The 20,257-nt window shown below is 47.6% G+C and overlaps 2 protein-coding genes and 1 gene segment (V, D, J or C); all 3 read left to right on the forward strand.

Moving 5' to 3' along the window:
• LOC129040065 (T cell receptor beta constant 2-like) overlaps positions 1-20,257 on the forward strand; it is a 119,512-nt gene that overhangs the window by 50,622 nt on the left and 48,633 nt on the right.
• Positions 5,251-9,555, forward strand: LOC129040070 (trypsin-2-like). 2 transcript variants are annotated; one of them, XM_054493958.1, is made up of 5 exons: positions 5,251-5,332; positions 7,094-7,253; positions 8,312-8,565; positions 8,969-9,105; positions 9,403-9,555. In XM_054493958.1, the coding sequence occupies exons 1-5, from the start codon at positions 5,251-5,253 to the stop codon at positions 9,553-9,555; spliced, it is 786 nt and encodes a 261-aa protein (XP_054349933.1). The 2 variants fall into 2 exon arrangements, with proteins under 2 accessions (XP_054349933.1, XP_054349934.1); XM_054493959.1 differs by lacking the exon at positions 5,251-5,332 and adding an exon at positions 6,025-6,064.
• On the forward strand, positions 15,822-20,139 carry LOC129040066 (putative trypsin-6). Of its 4 annotated transcripts, none has more exons than XM_054493948.1 (6): positions 16,579-16,618; positions 17,643-17,802; positions 18,156-18,197; positions 18,859-19,112; positions 19,514-19,650; positions 19,951-20,103. In XM_054493948.1, exons 1-6 carry the CDS (start codon positions 16,579-16,581, stop codon positions 20,101-20,103), a joined length of 786 nt encoding a protein of 261 aa, XP_054349923.1. The 4 variants fall into 4 exon arrangements, with proteins under 4 accessions (XP_054349922.1, XP_054349924.1, XP_054349923.1 ...); XM_054493950.1 differs by having other exon boundaries at positions 18,183-18,185; XM_054493947.1 differs by lacking the exons at positions 16,579-16,618; positions 18,156-18,197 and adding an exon at positions 15,822-15,903.

Consider the following 20,257-nt stretch of genomic DNA (forward strand, 5'->3'; position numbering starts at 1 on the left):
ACTCACTATCTCTAGAGGAAAACAGGGCTCAGGGCTCACACACAATGGACAGATACACATGGGTCATCCAGAAAGTCACTGCATACAAACATCAGTTTGCTCAACATGGATTTTGTTTTTATGGAGTCCAAACACAGACCCTAGTTCACCTTAAAGCCTTGGGTTTGTCTGCTTTTGGAGACATATATCCAGTAGATAGAGAGACAAAGAAGACAGATACATTTTTTCCCTTTCTTACCATAATGTTAATGCCTCGTCTGAATATCATCATCACTCAAGAGTCAAGGGAAGGACCAAACGCTTCATATAAACAGGGCTTGGCTGGGCGGGGAGTGTTAGTTTCCACTGTTTTCTGTCTCCATTCAGATCATTCCTATCAAAGCCCAGCTGGTTACCTCAAGCCAAGACACAGACATAAGGACCCCATTGGCCTTCCAGATGGCTGCTTCCACCTCCTACCTGGGCCACATAGAGTCTTTACACAGAAAACTGAGTCACCCCACTGAGAAGGGTTGCCAGCAGAAACAGGGCATGAAAATCACAGATAACCATGGGATTTCTTCCAAGAGGTCAGTGTAAAATAAATCAACATTACCATCACCAAAAACACAAAACAAGCAAAAACATGCTTATTCAAAATCCTAGACAAAATACTGTGTGAGAGTCAGGCCATGGGGTTGCCTTTTCTCAGGCCACACAACTTTCCCAGTCCATGTGCTCACGTGGAACTGTGAGATGTGAAAGTCTGCAGAGCGTGTGCTCAGGATCGAGGCTGGTACTGTTCACCTGTGGGTCCAGACCAAAGGGCAATAAGGCAGAAAGCTGCAACTCTGTCCACCTCCACGGCTTAGGGCCTCCTTCTCACAGAGGCTCCTAAGAGCCCCCACCTCAGCCTTCACACAAAACATCTCCTTCTGGCTGAACTACAGCCAGGCTGGAGTGCCGTGGCATGATCTCTGCTCACTACAGTCTCCACCTCTCGGATTCAAGTGATTCAGCCTCCGAAGTACCTGGGATTACAGGCACTTGCCACCATGCCCAGCTGATTTTGTTTGTTTGTTTGTTTGTTTGTATTTTTAGTAGAGACAGGGTTTCACCATGTTGGCCAGGCTCATTTTGAACTCCTGACCTCAAGTGATCCAAAGTACTGGGATTACAGGCATGAGCCACCACTTCTGGCCCAGGACCCATTTTTTTTTTAAAAAATTTCAACTTTTATTTTAGATTCAGGGCATACATGTGCAGGTTTGTTACATGGGTATTTTGTGTGATGCTGAGGTTTGGGGCACAAATGCTCTTACCACTCAGGCAGTGAGCATAGTACCCAATAGGTAGTATTTCAGCCCTTTCCACCCTCCTTCTCTCTTCCCTCTAGCAGTTACAGTGTCTACTGTTCCCATCTTTATATCCATGTGTACCAAATGCTCAGCTCCCACTTATACAGAAGAACGTGATATTTGGTTTTACATACCTATGTTAATTTGCTTAGGATTATGGTCTCCAGCTCCATCCATGTTGCTGCAAAGACATGATTTCATTCTTTTCATGGCTGCATAGTATTCCATGGTGTATATGTACCACATTTCCTTTATCCAGTCTACCGCTGATGGCCACCTAGATTGATTCCATGGCTTTCTTATTGTGAATAGTGCTGTGATGGACGTGCAAGAACATGTGTCTTTTTGGCAAAACAATTATTTTCCTTTGGGTAAATGCCCAGTAAAGTAATTGCTGGGTGGAAAGGTAGTTCTGTGTTTAATTATTTCAGAAATCTCCAAACTGCTTTCTGCATTAATTTTTCCATAAACTAATTGACAGTCCGGCCAAAAGTGTATAAGCATTCCCTTTCCTCTGCAGCCTTGACAGCATCTTCTATTTTTTTTTTTTTTTTGACATTGTAATAATAGCCACTCTGCAGCCAAGCTCTTTTAAGGCGAATGTGGGGAAGAGCCACAAACATCCCTTTTCCAGAAGAGAATTCTTGCCTGCCCACTGGTAGAATTCTTGTTTTCATCTGTCTTTTATTGTTTGTTTTTCAAAGAAAAACCGGCCGGGTGCCGTGGCTCATGCCTGTAATCCCAGCACTACATGCCGCCAAGGCAGGCAGATCACAAAGTCAGGAGATAGAGACCATCCTGGCTAACACAGTGAAACCCCATCTCTACTAAAAATACAAAAAATTAGCCGGGTGTGGTGGCAGGTGCCTGTAGTCACAGCTACTCGGCAGGCTGAGGCGGGTGAATGGCGTGAACCTGGGAGACAGAGCTTGCAGTGAGCTGAGATCACGCTACTGCACTCCAGCCTGGGCAACGGAGCCAGACTCTGCCTCAAACAAACAAAAAAAAAACAAAAACAAAAAAAACAAAGAAAGAAAAGAAAAAAAAAGAAAAACCAAAGGTAAAGTGGTAAGATCTTCCACACCTGAACCAGTTTGTACCAGTGTGTAGCTACCACAGCCTGCTGGGAAGGGGCCCCTCAAGCATGCATTCATCTTGTCACTTGGAATTTGAGAGATCAAGAAGCCCCATAGCAACCCACCATGCAACTGCCCATCAGTGCTGATCCTTTCAAGGGATTAGCTCAATTCTGGCTCTGCAGACACTAGCAGCCACAGGTGACAAACCCTGGGTATCTGTGGGCTTTCCTCGTCACCCAGGGCCACAGTGGGCTGCCTGTCCTAGGCAGAGTCACAGCAACATTCTTTTAAACTGAAATTAAGCATAAACCACTTCACCAGTAATCATCTGAAGGCACAGTCCCTGCCTCCTTCCTCAGGGATTTTAAAATACACATCTCTCTGACCAAACAGGTAGGTGAGATCTGACTTTAAAGGGGGGAAAATCGGGTTGAATTGAGGTATCAGGAATGAATCCCAAGTGTTTTTGTGTGGGGACAGGCATCCACATCCTGAACTGTACCTGGAGATGGAGAAAAATGCAGGAGAGGAGAAGAGAAAAAAAGAAAGAAAAAGTGGATGAAAGTTTTTGAAAGTTTCTCTCGTGGTTCTATCCATCTCTGGTTGCTTTTCCAAGGTCTTGAGTGCAGGCAGGGCCAGCTCTGGCTGGGAGCTGCTGCGTTGGGACATGGAAGAGTCACTTTCAACTCCAGAAAGTTCATTTGATCATCTGTAAAATGATCATTTGATCATCTGTAAAATGGGCAATCCCATAGGTGGTTGGGATGATAAAATGAAAAAAAAAAAAACTATTCTTAACTTATATGAGTTACATGCTGTATAGTAAGTTATGTGCTATATAGTAAGCAAACAGAAATAATTCACTGTTATCATAATTGAAGGACAGTGGTTTAGTGTGATAAGCACTAAATATAAGCCAGAAAAATGTCTTAGAGAAGTAGACAAAGAAATCTATAGTTCAGAATGAACAGTACCAAGAATGGCACGTCCTCCAAATTGAGCTCGGGCAGGTAGATCTGAACCTATCCTACACATCTGCGTATACAAAATTAGGTAACAGTCTCCACCTATAGCTATCTTCTCTGCCTGTAAGGTCATTCCTTTTTGAAGAAAGCTGACCTCAGACTATATTGTGATCATTTAAGGAAGAGCGCAAAATACTGGAGAAGGCTAGTCTTCAAGCTCTAGATACAGAAAAATCCTCATATTCTTGGCTGTTCCCTTTCAGACACAGAATCAGAGCCACAAGCACTGATCCAGAAACCCCCTTTCCCAAAAACGTTTTCCATCTCCTACCAAGGTTCACATCCCTGTTGAGTGCACACTAGTGTCTACAGTTGCTGGAGCAAGAGTCTCTCCTTATCCTCTAAGGCAGGAGTTCTCTGAAGACCCCATGACAAGGAGACAAAATGAAACAACATGTTTAGGGACAACACAGGAAAAACCCATATTATCAAAGCTCCAAAACCTGGCTACCTCAGGCTTGGCTAGTTATTCTTGAGCAAAGAGGTGTGTCAACTACATGGCAGTCACGGCCTGGATGGGTCTGGAACTGTGGCAAGGTAAGGCTCTGAGACAAGGTGCCAGGAGAAAGATGAATTCAATCATCTATTTCTGCCAGGAAGAAAAGCACCAGGAAGGAATCAGATGTACAGTTTGTCCTCTGGGGACCTCTGCCTTGATCCTCAATAAATCTCCTTTTAGATGCCACGTGCAGCAATTCCCACACTTCACAACGCTCTCCATGGCTTCCGTTGGCCTTATGGTCAGCTCTGCCAAGATCTGTATTCTTGGGCAAGACAGAATCCTTCTGAATCTCAGTCTCTTCCTCTATAAATGGAAACAATTTGGCTCTACACAAATCATAATTAGTATGTTTGTGGGAAGTTAAAGTGTGAAACTCAGCATCAATGAAAAGCAATGTACCACTGTTGCTTATGAAAACTCTTGTAAAGCTGTCAGGTACCATGCACCATCTAAGTACAGTAGTGTTAGGTATGAGCCCATCAGTGATTAGAGGGGGTGCACGGTGGAGAGGGGGTCTCCGAGCAGTGGGTGTCCTGGCTCTGGGGAAGCTGGCTGGGCGGCCATACTAGGAGCTGAACCCGAAGGTACTCTGTGTGTCCTCTCAACTCCACGGGTCCCACTTTGGCATTTTCTCCAATTCCCTCTGGTTTCCATTTGCTTCCTCCCTCTAGCCCCCCTGGCTGTGTCTAATTTCAACACCAAGTTTCTGAGCTTTTCCCATTTTGTTCACTATCTCCAGAACATCCCTGCTTCTTTTACCTTTCAAAGAATTCAGACTTGAACTCTCCTCACTCCTGCCCATCACCAACCTGAGCTCAGAGTTACTGAGATGGGAAAGCACCCTCATAAGGAAGCTCCTCCTTTCCTTACATCATTAGAATTCAGCGCAGACAGCATCTCCATCTCCACACTGCTCTGGCCAGGTTGTGCCTCAGTCAATTACACAACTGTGTCTTAGTAGCCTTGGTAGGGCCCAAATCAGGATATTCTTTGGGAAGTTTCACTTTGTACTGAGCCAAGCATAATCTCACTACATCTAAAATAGAAAATGCTAGACTCACCCCTCCACATCTTCATTATTCAACCCAATATGTGGCCTATTTACCATGTGCTCAAATCTCTACCTACTGCTGATTCTCAGATCAAATTGTAACCCAGATTTACCATGGTCCAAACTCTGACATCTGATTGGGGCCATGTCATTCTGGTTCAGGCTGTCAGCCCCGAGCAGGTGGGTCAGTTTGCCTCACCCTGAGAGCAGGTTGCCAGGGCAACTGTGAGGCTACATAAAAGGAACCTATGACAGGATGCACATGAGAGAGACAAATATCTTCACATTGAAGAAGGGGAGGAGTGCGCCATTGGTTTTCCATCCTCCAGATGCACTGAGTAAGCTCCTACCTAAACTGTGCTCCCTCCTTCTTTGAAACACATCCCATTCTTAAGCCTTGGTAGGAAGGGGAGTCATCTGGAAGCCCTGAATCCTATGGAATGCTGAGTCTCCCTTCTACTTACACCTTAGTGTTGGAATTCTTGTTCCCCAAAGTCTTGGATTTGACCTTCCCCCACAATGACTGGAGAGAAGCATCTTCATATTCACAGGAATGAGCCTTAGATCAGACTTTGCTCTTCTCATGGGGGCTGCAGGACACTGAAAAGCCAAGCTGGTTACCAATACTTGCCCTTCCTTAAGTACATTAAATACATCCCCAACAGTTAAACAGATTCCTAAACAGCCAGGCCATTCTCTCTCCTTCTAACCCTCATCTCCTTGGCCTACAAAAGCCCAGCTGTGTGATCCGGGGCTTGGCTTCCCCTGTCTTCCCCATCCCAGCATCTGTGCAGGAAAGGGCTGCTCTCTCTCTCTGCTCTCAGAAGGCAAATTTCCTTATCACCTGTGAATCACAAACCCAGAAAGTGGCCAAATATAGCCAAGCTGATGCAAGACCCTGGGACGAGGAAAGCTGCAGGTTTGTTTGTGCTGGGAGGAGTGGTGACCTTCACCTCACAGACACCTCCTCTCCTGATCCTTGGGAGGTATAAAGACGGGTCCTCCACCACCAGTCAGGCACTCTACCACCATGAATCCACTCCTGATCCTTGTCTTTGTGGGAGCTGCTGGCGAGTTTCATGCCATGCCTCAGGCCCCAACCACCCCCTTTCCTGGCAGACACTTGCCCTGCCATTCTTGCCACCTTTCCCATTTTGACTGTGTTCTGATATTCTATTTCCTCCATCTGGCATCTCTCCTTCCCATCCTCCTTGGGCTCTCTTTAAGCCTCACCTGTTTCAGTTTCTCCCTGACTTCACTCCCACCACTGTCATTCTTCCATATCTGAGCTGTGGCTGGAGAAGCTGGGAAGGGAGACCAGGTGGGGCGGGCCCACGAAATGAAGCAGCAGGCTTCAGGCTTGGCCCCACAGCACCAGTATAGCACCATTATATCTGCTCTTAACCTCAAATGCACCTGGGGAGGTTGAAAAATTACTCATATCAGAGACTCAGCTTTAGAAGTTCTAACTTCATTTCTCTGGGGTGCAGCCTGTGTACTGGGCTTTTAACCTTCCCAGGTGATTTTTAACATTTCCAGGCATGCAGCCAAGGTTAAGAATTGCTGTTCTATTGGCCAATAACAACGTCTACCTTTGTTCTGCCAAAGTGAGCCTGGGGGCTGCCCTCAACTCTGCCCTGACTACACATATCTGAGCTATGGGGGAAGCTGGTCATGGCCAGGTCTATGCAGCCAGGGGGTTTTTTTAGCTTGGCCAAAGCATCCTGACAATCCAGGGCTCGAATCGCCAGGGGAAGTACACAGGTGATGAATAAAAGAGAGAAGCACTCAGTGGGTGAGACAACCACATCCCAATTCCTATCCCACTGGAAGCATTGTGAGGACATTCCTTGAATCCTCAGCCTGGTGACCCCAGGTGAGAACTGAGCCCCTGCAGGGTACCTAGCTACATGCCCTGCAGACACAGAGACTTGGGAGCCACATGAAGAGATGCCCACCAGGGGTGGCAGCGCTGCCTCCCTTACCTAGCCTCACTGTGCTTGTTAAGGATTTCAAATTAGCAGGAAGCAACCGCAGGCTGGGAGCGCTACCCCTAACGTGCTACTGACTTGCCTTCTCCCTTCCCATCTCCACTCCAGTTGCTGCCCCCTTTGACGATGATGACAACGTCGTTCGGCGGTACACCTGTGAGGAGAATTCTGTCCCCTATCAGGTGTCTTTGAATTCTGGGTACCACTTCTGCGGTGGTTCCCTCCTCAGCGAACAGTGGGTGGTGTCAGCAGGTCACTGCTACAAGTCGTAAGTGTGGGGCCCCTGATTGCAAAGCTCCCCGCCAGGCTGCCTGGGAGAGCTTGGCTTCAGCCCAGGGAAGTACTGAGGTTGGGTAAGATGGATGGGAGAGGTGGTGGAGAAGAAAACTTGTTGGCAGCAGCTGACTCTCCAGAGCAGCGAGTGAACGTAAGACAGGAGCCTCTCACACCCAGGCAAATCCATGAAACAGCAAGGGTTGTGGTCATAAAAGCAGGCAGGGGTGGTCTTGGGGTGGGCAGAGCTAGTGAGAACAGCAGGCAAGTACCCTTTGCTGGTTAGCTACACATCAAAGTCACCTAAGAAAGAGTTTTTAAAAGTACTGATGCCTGTGTCCTATCCCAGGGCAATTATCAGGAATTTTCAGGAAGAGGGTGGGAATATCAGTGAGTATTAAACATTCTACCTCTGGTAACTGTAGAGTGTATAGACAGAGCTGAGAACTGCTGCCTACACCAAGAACTCTCAAACCTGAGTTTGCCTCAGAACCACCTGCAGGGTTGTTAAAGCACAAATCACTGGGACCCATCCCCAAGGTTCTGATCAGCAGGTGGGGGTAAGGACCAAGAATTTATATTTCTAACAAGTTCCCAGGAGATGCTAATGCTATGGCTACCCTTGGATTAGATTACACAGAAGGGTGGTGCTCACCAGGCCAAGAAAGGAGGGAGGAACAGGCGCTGTGCGCAATTAGCAAAGGCCTAGGGTGAAGAATGCTGGGAAAACTTCAAGGAGCTCCTTGTGCCCACAGTGCTAGTGACTGTGGAGATTGTGGGAAAGAGGCTGGGAAAGAGGGTTAAGGAGCATCTTCCGGTGGTATCCTTTTGACTCTTCCCAACCCGATTACCACCAACCTCTGAAGCAGAAATGTCCTGGGTCTCACACCTGCACTGACCCACATCCCTCTCCTGCCCATGTGATATGACCACACACCCCACCCCATGCCTCCAGAGCTGCCCATGAGCAGGGAGCTTGAGGACCCTGGGGAAGGTAAGATGGGTGTCCCAGCTGTGGGAGAAGATCTTCACCATGCCTGCCCTGCCCATCAGCCACATCCAGGTGAGACTGGGAGAGCACAACATCGAAGTCCTGGAGGGGAATGAGCAGTTCATCAATGCAGCCAAGATCATCCACCACCCCATATACAACAGCTGGACTCTGGACAATGACATCTTGCTGATCAAGCTCTCCATGCCTGCTGTCATCAATGCCCACGTGTCCACCATCTCTCTACCCACTGCACCTCTGGCTGCTGGCACTGAGTGCCTCATCTCTGGCTGGGGCAACACTCTCAGCTCTGGTGGTGAGTGGGACCCTTTGTCCTTCTACTTCCCTCCATCCTCACAATTTCCAGAACAAACCATGCCCCTTAACTTGAATCCTCTCACCTCCAGGCTTAAGACATATTTCTAGTGCCCATTACACACAGGCTCTACACTGGACATCAGAGAGATGCAAAGTCTCAATGACTTGGCTTCTAAAATCAAAAGACAGGACAAATGGAGAACTTGCTTTGATCACGTCTTGGAAGGGGTTCAAAAATGATCATTCTGGGAACTAAAAGCCAGAGTCCCTTGCCAGGACTTACGTTTCAGAGTCCTCTCCAGGGGCTGTGTTCCTCTTCAATGTTCCATCCTAGATTATTGTCTCCTTCTCTGGCCTGATCTACACTTCTACTTTCTTTGTTCTCTTGCTGATCCTCACAGCCAACTACCCAGATGAGCTGCAGTGCCTGGACACTTGTGTGCTGACCCAGGCTGATTGTGAAGCCTCCTACCCTGGAGAGATTACAAACACCATGTTCTGTGTGGGTTTCCTTGAGGGAGGCAAGGATTCCTGCCGGGTGATTTGACCCCTTCCCATGCTGATGCTCCCACTGATACCCAGGCCCCACTCGGGAAAAAGATTTGAACTCCCACAGTGGCGGAGTGGAGGAGCTCCCTGCATTGCCCCCATGGAGAAGTGAAGAAGGCTCCCTTGGGTTGCATCCTGTCTGCTTAGGAAGAACAGAGAATGCGCCACCGTGAGAAGGATGTGGAGCCACAGAGCTGGCTAGAAAGGAGTCTTTTAAGGTTCAGAGTAAATGTAGCTATATTCTTCCTCTGTCTCTCTTCATACAGCTTGTCCCTTCTTCTCCCAGGTTGACTCTGGTAGCCCTGTGGTCTGCAACGGAGAGCTCCAAGGAGTTGTCTCCTGGGGCTATTGCTGTGCCCTGAAGAACAGGCCTGGAGTCTACGCAAAGGTCTACAACTATATGAACTGGATTAAGGACACCATAGCTGCCAATAGCTAAAGCCCCCAGTACCTCTGCAGTCTCTATAGCAATAAAGTGACCCTGCTCTCACTGTCTGTGTCTGTGCCCGCTCCTTCACACTCCTTCACACTGGAAAGAATCCTCCAATCTCAGGTCAGACAGGGCTGTCCCCCTTAAAGATAAGCAGAACCCTCATCTCCCAAAATGTGTTCCATGGTACATTAGATTAGCACATACGAATAGATGGAATCCAAAAATAATAAAAAACTTCGGAGAAAGGGGGACACTGTTTTCTAGAGAAACGTGTGTTACAGAAAGTTGGTCTTTGGTGGGTGGGGGGGCGGTATTGATTTTTATTTGGGCTTCTCACAGTGGGTAGAGCTACCCTGCCTTCAGAACAATCACAGCACAGAAAGTGTTGTCAGCATCTTTGAGGCAGCCCAAAAAATCTGACCAGCTGAATCTTCTTGCTAAAATACATCAAAAAAGACAAATGCTGTTGGTGATGACGTGCCTCTGCCAGGAATGTGTCAGCACCAAACCCTCGACCAAGCCCTCCCTTCTCATTCACCTGGAAAATCAGACTCAAGCAAAGCTCACTGGCCCCCTAGCTTTTCCCTCAGTTCCCTATTTCCATAATTGTGAGCAGGCTAGAGAGATGTTCCGCCTACCATAGCGGGAGCCAGACTGCGACTTGGGAATCAAGCCTAGCTCTGCACGCTGCATTTTCATCTTCTTTGCCTTTGGAATAGGATGCCACTTGAATCCCACAGCTAACAGCAGCTCCCCACTCTGACAAGGGAAAGAAACTAGAGAGGGTCAGGATTCACCCATTTGATCAATTAACTGAGATAGCATTCATTTTCATATAACTTGCTTGACTTTGAGATACTTCAAGTGACTTATGTGGGACTCCTTAAAAAAAAGTGGAAGGAAAGACATCTGAGCAGCCACTCTGGCCACATGTTGGCTGGCTTGCACCCACTGGACACAGCAGAGGGAGGCAGGCCCCTTGGCACCTCTGGCACCTGCCAAAGCCTCCTCCAGGCAATTCTGAGAGGTATCATGTTGGGGCAGTAGCTCATCCAAGCTTGTCATTGAAGATCCAAGCAAGCTTCTCTTTGAAATTCCACCTTCACCTTCTGTCCCAAGTGGGTGGGGACACCACTGGGAGCTGGTACCAAGGGCCAGGAGCAGCCAAGGGAGACAGACAAGTTCAGAGCACATTTCCAGTTACAAGGAACAGAGCACAGGCCTCCAAGTGTCCATGGAGCAGCATGTAAATTGCAGTGATGAGTAGAGGAAAACCTCTACATGGAGCACAGCATTCCTGGCAAACACAGGGGACCACAGTCCACATGCTGTGGAATACACCCAAGTATGCATCAGACACTTGTTTGGTAAACAGGAAATGTGTAAGATCAATTACTTTGAGAGGGCCATCTGGCTCCAGATGTGTGGTTCATGTGAGGAGATGGCTACCACTCACCATCTTCAGAGGAAAACAGGGCTCAGGGCTTGCACACAATGGAGATACACACGGGTCACCCAGAACGTCAATACATACAAACATCACTTTGTTCAACATGGATTTTGTTTTTATGGAGTCCAAATGCAGACCCTAGTTCAGCTTACAGCCTTGGGTTTATCTGCTTTTGGAGACATATATCCAGTAGATAGATAGACAGAGAAGACAGATACATTTTTTCCCTTTCTTACCATAATGTCAATGCCTCATCTGAATATCATCATCACTCAAGAGTCAAGGGAAGAACCAAATGCTTCATATAAACAGGGCTGGGCTAGACAGGGAGTGTTAGTTTCTACTGTTTTCTGTCTCCATTCAGATCATTCCTATCAAAGCGCAGCTGGTTACCTCAAGCCAAGAGACAGACATAAGGATCCCAATGGCCTTCCAGATGGCTGCTTCCACCTCCTACCTGGGCCACATAGAGTCTTTACACAGAAAACTGAGTCACCCCACTGAGAAGGGTTGCCAGCAGAAACAGTGCATGAAAATCACAGATAATCATGGGATTTTTTCCAAGTGGTCAGTGTAAAATAAACCACCACCACCACCACCACCAAAAACACAAAACAAGCAGAAAAATGCTTATTCAAAAATCCAAGACAAAATACAGTGTGAGAGCCAGGCCACAGGGTTGCCTTTTCTCAGGCCACACAGCTTTCCCAGTCCATGTGCTCACATGGAACTGTGAGATGTGAAAGTCTGCAGAGCATTTGCTCAGGATCGAGGCTGGTACTGTTCACCTATGGGTCCAGACCAAAGGGCAAAGAGGCAGAAAGCTACAACTCTGTCCATCACCACGGCTTAGGGCCTCCTTCTCACAGAGGCTCCGAAGAGCCCCCACCTCAGCCTTCACACAAAACATCTCCTTCTGGCTGAACTGCAGCTAGGCTGGAGGGCCGTGGCATGATCTCTACTCACTAAAGCCTCCGCCTCCTGGGTTCAAGTGATTCAGCCTCCCATGTACCTGGGATTACAGGTGCATGCCACCATGCCCAGCTAATTTTTTTTCTTTTTTGTATTTTTATTGGAGACAGGGATTCACAATGTTGGCCAGTGTGGTTTTGAACTCCTGACCTCAAGTGATCCAAAGTGCTAGTATTATAGGTGTGAGCCACTGCTTCTGGCCCAGGCCTCATTTTTAAAAAATAATTTCAAATTTTATTTTAGATTCATGGGGTACATGTGCAGGTTTGTTACATGGGTATATTGTGTGATGCTGAGGTTTGGGGCACAAATGATCTCATCACTCAGGCACTGAGCATAGTACCCAATAGGTATTTTTTCAGCCCTGTCCACCCTCCCTCTCTCTTCCCTCTAGTAGTTGCAGCGTCTACTCTTCCCATCTTTATATCCATTTTTATGCAATGCTCAGCTCCTACTTATACATGAGAACGTGATATTTGGTTTTCTGTTCCTATGGTAATTTGCTTAGGATTATGGTCTCCAGCTCCATCCATGTTGCTGCAAAGGACATGATTTCATTCTTTTCATGGCTGCGTAGTATTCCATGGTGTATATGTACCACATTTTCTTTATCCAGTCTACTGCTGATGGCCACCTAGGTTGATTCCATGGCTTTGCTACTGTGAATAGTGCTGTGACGGACATGCAAAAGCATGTGTCTTTTTGGCAGAACAGTTATTTTCCTTTGGGTAAATACCCAATAAAGTAAGTGCTGGGTGGAAAGGTAGTTCTGTTTTATATTGTCTCAGAAATCTCTAAAATGCTTTCTGCATTAATTTTTCCATGAACCGATTTACACTCTGGCCAACAGTGTATAAGCATTCCCTTTCCTCTGCAGCCTCACCAGCATCTTCAGTTTTTTTGACATTTTAATAATAACCACTATGCAGCCAAGCTCTTTCAAGGCCAATGTGGGGAAGAGCCACAAACATCCCTTTTCCCAAAAAGAATCCTTGCCTGCCCACTGGTAGAATTCTTGTTTCCATCTGTCTTTCATTGTTTGCTTTTCAACGAAAAAACAAAGGTAAAGTGGTATGATCTGAACCAGTTTGTAGCCACCAGAGCCTGCTGGGAAGGGGCTCCTCATGCATGCATTGATCTTGTCATGTGGAATTTGAGAGATCTAGAAGCCCCATAGCAACCTACCATACAACTGCCCATCAGCACTCATCCTTTCACAGAATTAGCTCAATTCTGACTCTGCAGACACTGGCAGCCACAGGTGATAAACCCTGGGCCTCTGTGGGCTTCCTTCATCACCCAGGGCCACAGTGGGCTGCCTGTCCTAGGAAGAGACACAGCAACATTCTCTTAAGCTGAAATTAAGCATAAACCCACTTCACCAATAATCATCTGAGGGCACAGTCCCTGCCTCCTTCCTCGGGGATTTTAAAACACATATCTCTCTGACCAAACAGGTAGGTGGGATCTGACTATAAGGGGGGGAAAATCAGGATGAATTGGGGTATCAGGAATGAATCCCAAGTGTTTTTGTGTGGGGAATGGCATTCACCTCCCAAAATATACTTGGAGATGGAGAAAAAAGCAGGAGAGGAGAAGAGTAAAAAAGGGGGACAAAGTGGCTGAAAGTCATTGAAAGTTTCTCTCATGGTTCTCTCTGGCTCTGGTTGCTTTTCCAAGGTCTTGAGTGCAGGCAGGGCTGGCTCTGGCTGGGAGCTGCTGCTCTGGGAGATGGAAGATTCACTTCACATCCAGAAAGCTCATTTGATCATCTTGGGCAATCCCATAGGTGGTTGTGACGACAAAATGAAAAAAACTTTCTTAACTTATATGAGTTACATCATGTATAGTAAGTTACATGCTATATAATAAGCACACAGAAATAATTCACTGTTATCATAAATGAAGCACAGTGGATTGGTGAGCTAAGCACTAAATGGAAGACAGAAAAATGTCTAGAGAAGTAGACAAAGAAATCTATAGTTCAGAATGAACAGTACCAAAAATGACATGTCCTCCAAATTGAGCTTGGGCAGCTGGATCTGAACATATCCTACACATCTGAGTCTACAAAATTAGGTAACGGTCTCCACCTATAGCTATCTTCTCTGTCTGTAAGGTCATTCCTTTTTGAAGAAAGCTGACCTCAGACTATACTGTGATCACTTAAGGAAGAGCACAAAATACTGGAGAAGGCTAGTCTTCAAGCTCTAGATACAGAAAATCCTCATATTCTTGCATGTTCTGTTTCAGAGTCAGAGCCACAACCACTAATCCCAAAATCCCCTTTTCCAAAAAAATTTTCCATCTTCCACCAAGGTTCCCCTCCCTGTTTAGTGCACACTGCTGTCTACAGTTGCTAGAGCAAGAGTCTCTCCTTATCCTTTAAGCTGGAGTTCTGTGAAGAAACCATGCCAAGGGGACAAAACAAAACAACATATTCAGGGAAAACACAGGAAAAACACACATTATCAAAGCTCCAAAACCTGCCTACCTCAGGCTTGGCCAGTTATCTGTGAGCAGGGAGGTGTGTCATCTACATGGCTATCATGGTCCGGAGGGTCTGGAACTGTGGCAAGGTAAGGCTCTGAGACAAGCTGCCAGGAGAAAGATGAATTCAATCATCCATTTCTGCCAGGAAGAAAACCACCAGGATGGAATCAGATGTACAGTTTGTCCTCTGGGGACCTCTGCCTTGATCCTCAATAAATCTCCTTTTAGATGCCATGTGCAGCAATTCCCACACTTCACAATGCTCTCTATGGCCTCTCTTGGCCTTATGGTCAGCTCTGCCAAGATCTGTATTCTGGGGCAAGACAGAATCCGTCTGAATCTGTCTATTGCTCTATAAATGGAAATAATTTTGCTCTGCACAAATCACAATTAGAATGTTTGTGGGAAGTTAAAGTGTGAAAGTCAGCATAAATGAAAAGCAATGTACCACTGTTGCTTACATGAAAACTCTTGTAAAGCTGTCAGGCACCATGAACCATCTAAATATAGCAGTGTTAGGTATAAGCCCATCAGTGATTAGAGGGGGTATGGGGTGGAGAGGGTGTCTCCTAGCAGTGGGTCTCCTCGCTCTGGGGAAGCTGGCTCGGCCACCATGCCAGGAGCTGAACCCGAAGGTACTCTGTGTGTCCTCTCAACTCCACGGGTCCCACTTTGGCATTTTTTCCAATTCCCTCTGGTTTCCATTTGCTTCCTCCCCCTAGCCTCCTGGCCATGTCCAATTTCAACACCAAATTTCTGAGCTTTTCCCATTTTGTTCACTGTCTCCAGAACATCCCTGCTTCTTTTACCTTTCAAAGAATTCAGACTTGAACTCTCCTCACTCGTGCCCATCACCAACCTGAGGTCAGAGTTGCTGAGAAGGGAAAGCACCCTTATAAGGAAGCTCCTCCTTTCCTTACATCATTAGACCTGAGCGCAGACAGCATCTCCATCTCCACACTGCTCTGGCCAGGTTGTGCCTCAGTCAATTACACAACTGTGTCTTAGTAGCCTTGGTAGGGCCCAAATCAGGATATTCTCTGGGAAGATTCACTTTGTACTGAGCCAAGCATAATCTCACTGCATCGAAAATAGAAAATTCTAGACCCACCCCTCCACATCTTTGTTATTCAACCCAATATGTGACCTATTTACCATGTGCTCAAATCCCTACCTACTGCTGATTCTCAGATCAGATTGTAACCCAGATTTACCATGGTCCAAACTCTGACATCTGATTGGGGCCATGTCATTCCAGTTCAGGCTGTCAGCCCCGAGCAGCTGGGTCAGTTTGCATCACCCTAAGTGCAGGTTACAAGGACAACCCTGAGGCTGCATAAAAAGAACCTATGACAGGATGCACATGAGAGAGACAAATGTCTTCACATTGAAGAAGGGGAGGAGTGCGCCATTGGTTTTCCATCCTCCAGATGCACTGAGTAAGCCCCTATCTAACCTGTGTCTGCTCCTTCTTTGAAACACATCCCATCCTTAAGCCTTGGTAGGAAGGAGAGTCAACTGGAAGCCCTGAATCCTATGGAATGCTGAGTCTCTCTTCTCCTTATCCCTTCTTGTTCCCCTAAGACTTATATTTGACCTTCCTGCAGAAGGAGTGGAGACAAGCATCTTCATATTCACAAGAATGAGCCTTAGATAAGACTTTGCTCCTCTCATGGGGGTTCCAGAACACTGAAAAGCCAAGCTTGTTACCAATGCTTGCCCTTCCTTAAGTATATTAAATACATCCCCAATAGTTAAAAGATTCCTAAACAGCCAGGCCATTCTCCCTCCTTCTAACCCTCATCTCCTGGGCCTAAGAAAGCCCAGCTGTGTGATCTGGGGCTTGGCTTCCCCTGTCTTCCCTATCCTAGCATCCTTGCAGGAAAGAGCCACTCTCCCTCTCTGCTCTCAGAAGGCAAGTTTCCTTATCACCTGTGAATCACAAACCCAGAGAGTGGCCAAACATACTGATGCAAGAACATGGGAAGGGGAAAGCTGCAGGTGTGTTTGTGCTGGGAGGAACTGTGACCCTCACCTCACAGACACCTCCTCTCTGGATCCTCGAGAGGTATAAAGACGGGCCTTCCACCACCAGACATGTGCATTCTATTACCATGAATCCACTCCTGATCCTTGCCTTTGTGGGAGCTACTGGTGAGTTTCATGCCCTGCCTCAGGCCCCACCCACCCCTTTCCTGGCAGATGCATGCCCTGCCATTCTTGCCACCTCTCCTCTTTTGACTGTGCTCTGATATTCTATTTCCTCCATCTGGTATCTCTCCTTCCCATCCTCCTTGGGCTCTCTTTAAGCCTCACCTCTTTCACCTTCTCCCTGATTTCATTCCTACCACTGTCATTCACCCATATCTGAGCTGTGGTTGGAGAAGCTGGAAATGGAGACCAGGTGGGGCAGGTCCACAAAATAGAGCAGCAGGCTTCAGGCTTGGCTCCAACAGCACCAGAATAGCACCACTATAGCTGCTCTTAACCTTGAATGCACCTGGGGAGGCTGAAAAATTACTCATGCGAGAGACTCAGCTCTAGAAATTCTAACTTCATTTGTCTGGGGTGAAGCCTGTGTACTGGGCTTTTAAGCTTTTCAGGTGATTTGTAACATTTCCAGGCACGCAGCCAAGGTTAAGAGTTGCTGTCCTATTGGCTAATAAAAACATCTACCACTCTCTGCTGAAGTGAGCCTGGGGACTGCCCTCAACTCTGCCCTGACTACACAGATCTGAGCTATGGGGGAAGCTGGTCATGAACAGGTCTACGTAACCAGGGGGTTTTCCTAGCTTGGCCAAGTATCCTGACAATCCAGGGCTCAAGTAGGCAGAAGTACACAGGTGATGAATAAAAAAGAGAAGCATTCAGTGGCTGAGATAACCACATCCCAACTCCTATCCCACTGGAAGCATTTTGAGGACATTCCTTATGACCTCAGCCTGGTGACCCTAGGAGAGACCTGAACCCTGGCAGGGTACCTAGCTACGTGCCCTGGAGGCACAAAGACATGGGAGCCACATCCAGTGATGCTCACCAGGGGTGGCAGAGCTCCCTCCCTTGCCTAGCCTCACTGTGCTTGTTAAGGTTTTCTAATTAGCAGGAAGCAACCACAGGCTGGGAGCGCCACCACTAACATGCTACTGACTTGCCTTCTCCCTTCCCATCTCCACTCCAGCTGCTGCCCCCTTTGATGATGATGACAAGATCGTTGGGGGCTACACCTGTGAGGAGAATTCTGTCCCCTACCAGGTGTCCCTGAATTCTGGCTACCACTTCTGCGGTGGTTCCCTCATCAGCGAACAGTGGGTGGTGTCTGCAGGTCACTGCTACAAGCCGTAAGTGTGGGACTGCTGACTGCAAAGCTTCCAGCCAGGCTGCCTGGGAGAGCTTGGCTTCAGCCCAGGGAAATACAGAGGTTAGCTAAGATGGATGGGAGAGGTGGTGGAGAAAAAACTTGTTTTCAGCAGCTGACTCTCCAGAGCAGCCAGTGAACACAAGACAGGAACCTCTCACACCCAGGCAAATCCATGAAACAGCAAGGGTTGTGGTCATAAAAGCAGGCAGGGGTGGTCTTGGGGTGGGCAGAGCTAGTGAGAAAAGCAGGCAAGTACTTTTTGCTGGTTAGCTACACATTAAAGCCATCTAAGAAAGCGTTTTTAAAAATACTGATGCCTGTGTCCTATCCCAGGGCAATTAACTCAAAATTTTCAGGAAGAGGGTGTGAATATCAGTGAGTATTTCACACTCTACCTTGGTAACTGTAGAGTGTATAGACAGAGCTGATAACCACTGTCTACACCAAGAACTCTCAAACCTGAGTATGCACCAGAAACACCTGCAGGCTTCTTAAGGACAAATCACTGGGTCCCATCCCCAAGGTTCTGATCAGTAGTTGGGGGTAAGGACAAAGAATTCACATTTCTAACAAGTTCCCAGGAGATGTTAATGCTATGGCTACCCTTGGATTAGGTTACACAGAAGAGTGGTTCTCACCAGGCCAAGAAGGGAGGGAGGAGCAGGCACTGTGCATGGTTAGCAAAGACCTGGTGTGAAGAATGCTGGGAAAACTTCAAGGAGCTCCTTGTGCCTACAGGGCTAGTGACTGTAAAGATTGTGGGAAAGAGGCTGGGAAGGTGGGTTGAGGAGCAGCCTCCAGTGGGATCCCTTTGACTGTTCCCCACCCCATTACCACCAACCTCTGAAGCAGAAATGTCCTGGGTCTCACACCTGCACTGACCCACATCCCTCTCCTGCCCATGCAAAATGGCCACACACTCCACCCCATGCCTCCAGAGCTGCCCATTAGCAGGGAGATTGAGGACCCTCGGGAAGGTGGGATGGGTGCCCTGGCTGTGAGAGAAGGGCTTCACCATGCCTAACCTGCCCATCAGCCACATCCAGGTGAGACTGGGAGAGCACAACATTGAAGTCCTGGAGGGGAATGAGCAGTTCATCAATGCAGCCAAGATCATCCGCCACCCCAAATACAACAGGAAGACTCTGAACAATGACATCATGCTGATCAAGCTCTCCACACCTGCCGTCATCAATGCCCGTGTGTCCACCATCTCTCTACCGACCGCCCCTCCAGCTGCTGGTACCCAGTGCCTTATCTCCGGCTGGGGCAACACTGCGAGCTCTGGGGGTGAGTGGCACCCTTTGTCCTTCTACTTCTCTCCATCCTCACAATTTCCAGAATGAAGCATGCCCCTTAACTTAAATCCTTGCACCTCCAGGCTTAAGACACATTTCTAGTGCCCATTACACACAGGCTCTGCACTGGGCACCAGAGAGATGCAAAGTCTTAAGGACTTGGCTCCTAAAATCAAGAGACAGGACAAATGGAGAACTTGGTGCCATCACTTCTTGGGAGGGGTTCAACAATGATCATTCTGGGAATTAAAAGCCAGAGTCCCTTGCCAGGACTTGTTTTGGAGTCTTCTCCAGGGGCAGTGTTCCTCTTCAGTGTTCCATCTGAGATTATTGTCTCCTTCTCTGGCCTGACTCACATTTCTACTTTCTTTGTTCTCTTCCTGATTCTCACAGCCGACTACCCAGACGAGCTGCAGTGCCTGGACGCTCCTGTGCTGACCCAGGCTAAATGTAAAGCCTCCTACCCTTTAAAGATTACCAGCAACATGTTCTGTGTGGGCTTCCTTGAGGGAGGCAAGGATTCCTGCCAGGTGATTTGACCAACCCTTCCTATGCTGAGGTTCCCACTGATACCCAGGCCCCACCCGAGAAAAAGATTTGAACTCCCAACGTGGCGGGGCTGAGGAGGCTCCCTGCAGTGCCCACATGGAGAGGTGAGGAAGGCTCCTTTGGGCTGCATGCTGTCTGCTTAGGAAGAACAGAGAATGGGCCACGGTGAGAAGGACGTGAAGCCACAGAGCTGGCTGGAAATGGGTCTTTTAAGGTTCAGAGTAAGTGTAGCTGTATTTCTCTTCCATCTCTCCATAAAACTTGTCCCTTCTTCACACCAGGGTGACTCTGGTGGCCCTGTGGTCTGCAACGGACAGCTTCAAGGAGTTGTCTCCTGGGGCTATGGCTGTGCCCAGAAGAGAAGGCCTGGAGTCTACACCAACGTCTACAACTATGTGGACTGGATTAAAGACACCATAGCTGCCAACAGCTAAAGCCCCCGTTCACTCTGCAGTCTCTATACCAATAAAATAACCCTGTTCTCACTGTCTCTGTCTGTGCCTGCTCCCTCACACTCCTTTACACTGGAAAGCATCCTCCAATCTCAGTTCAGACATGACTCTCCCCCTTAAAGGTAAGCAGAGGCAC

This window comes from Pongo pygmaeus, chromosome 6 (genome assembly GCF_028885625.2).
Source record: "Pongo pygmaeus isolate AG05252 chromosome 6, NHGRI_mPonPyg2-v2.0_pri, whole genome shotgun sequence".
NCBI lineage: Eukaryota > Metazoa > Chordata > Mammalia > Primates > Hominidae > Pongo > Pongo pygmaeus.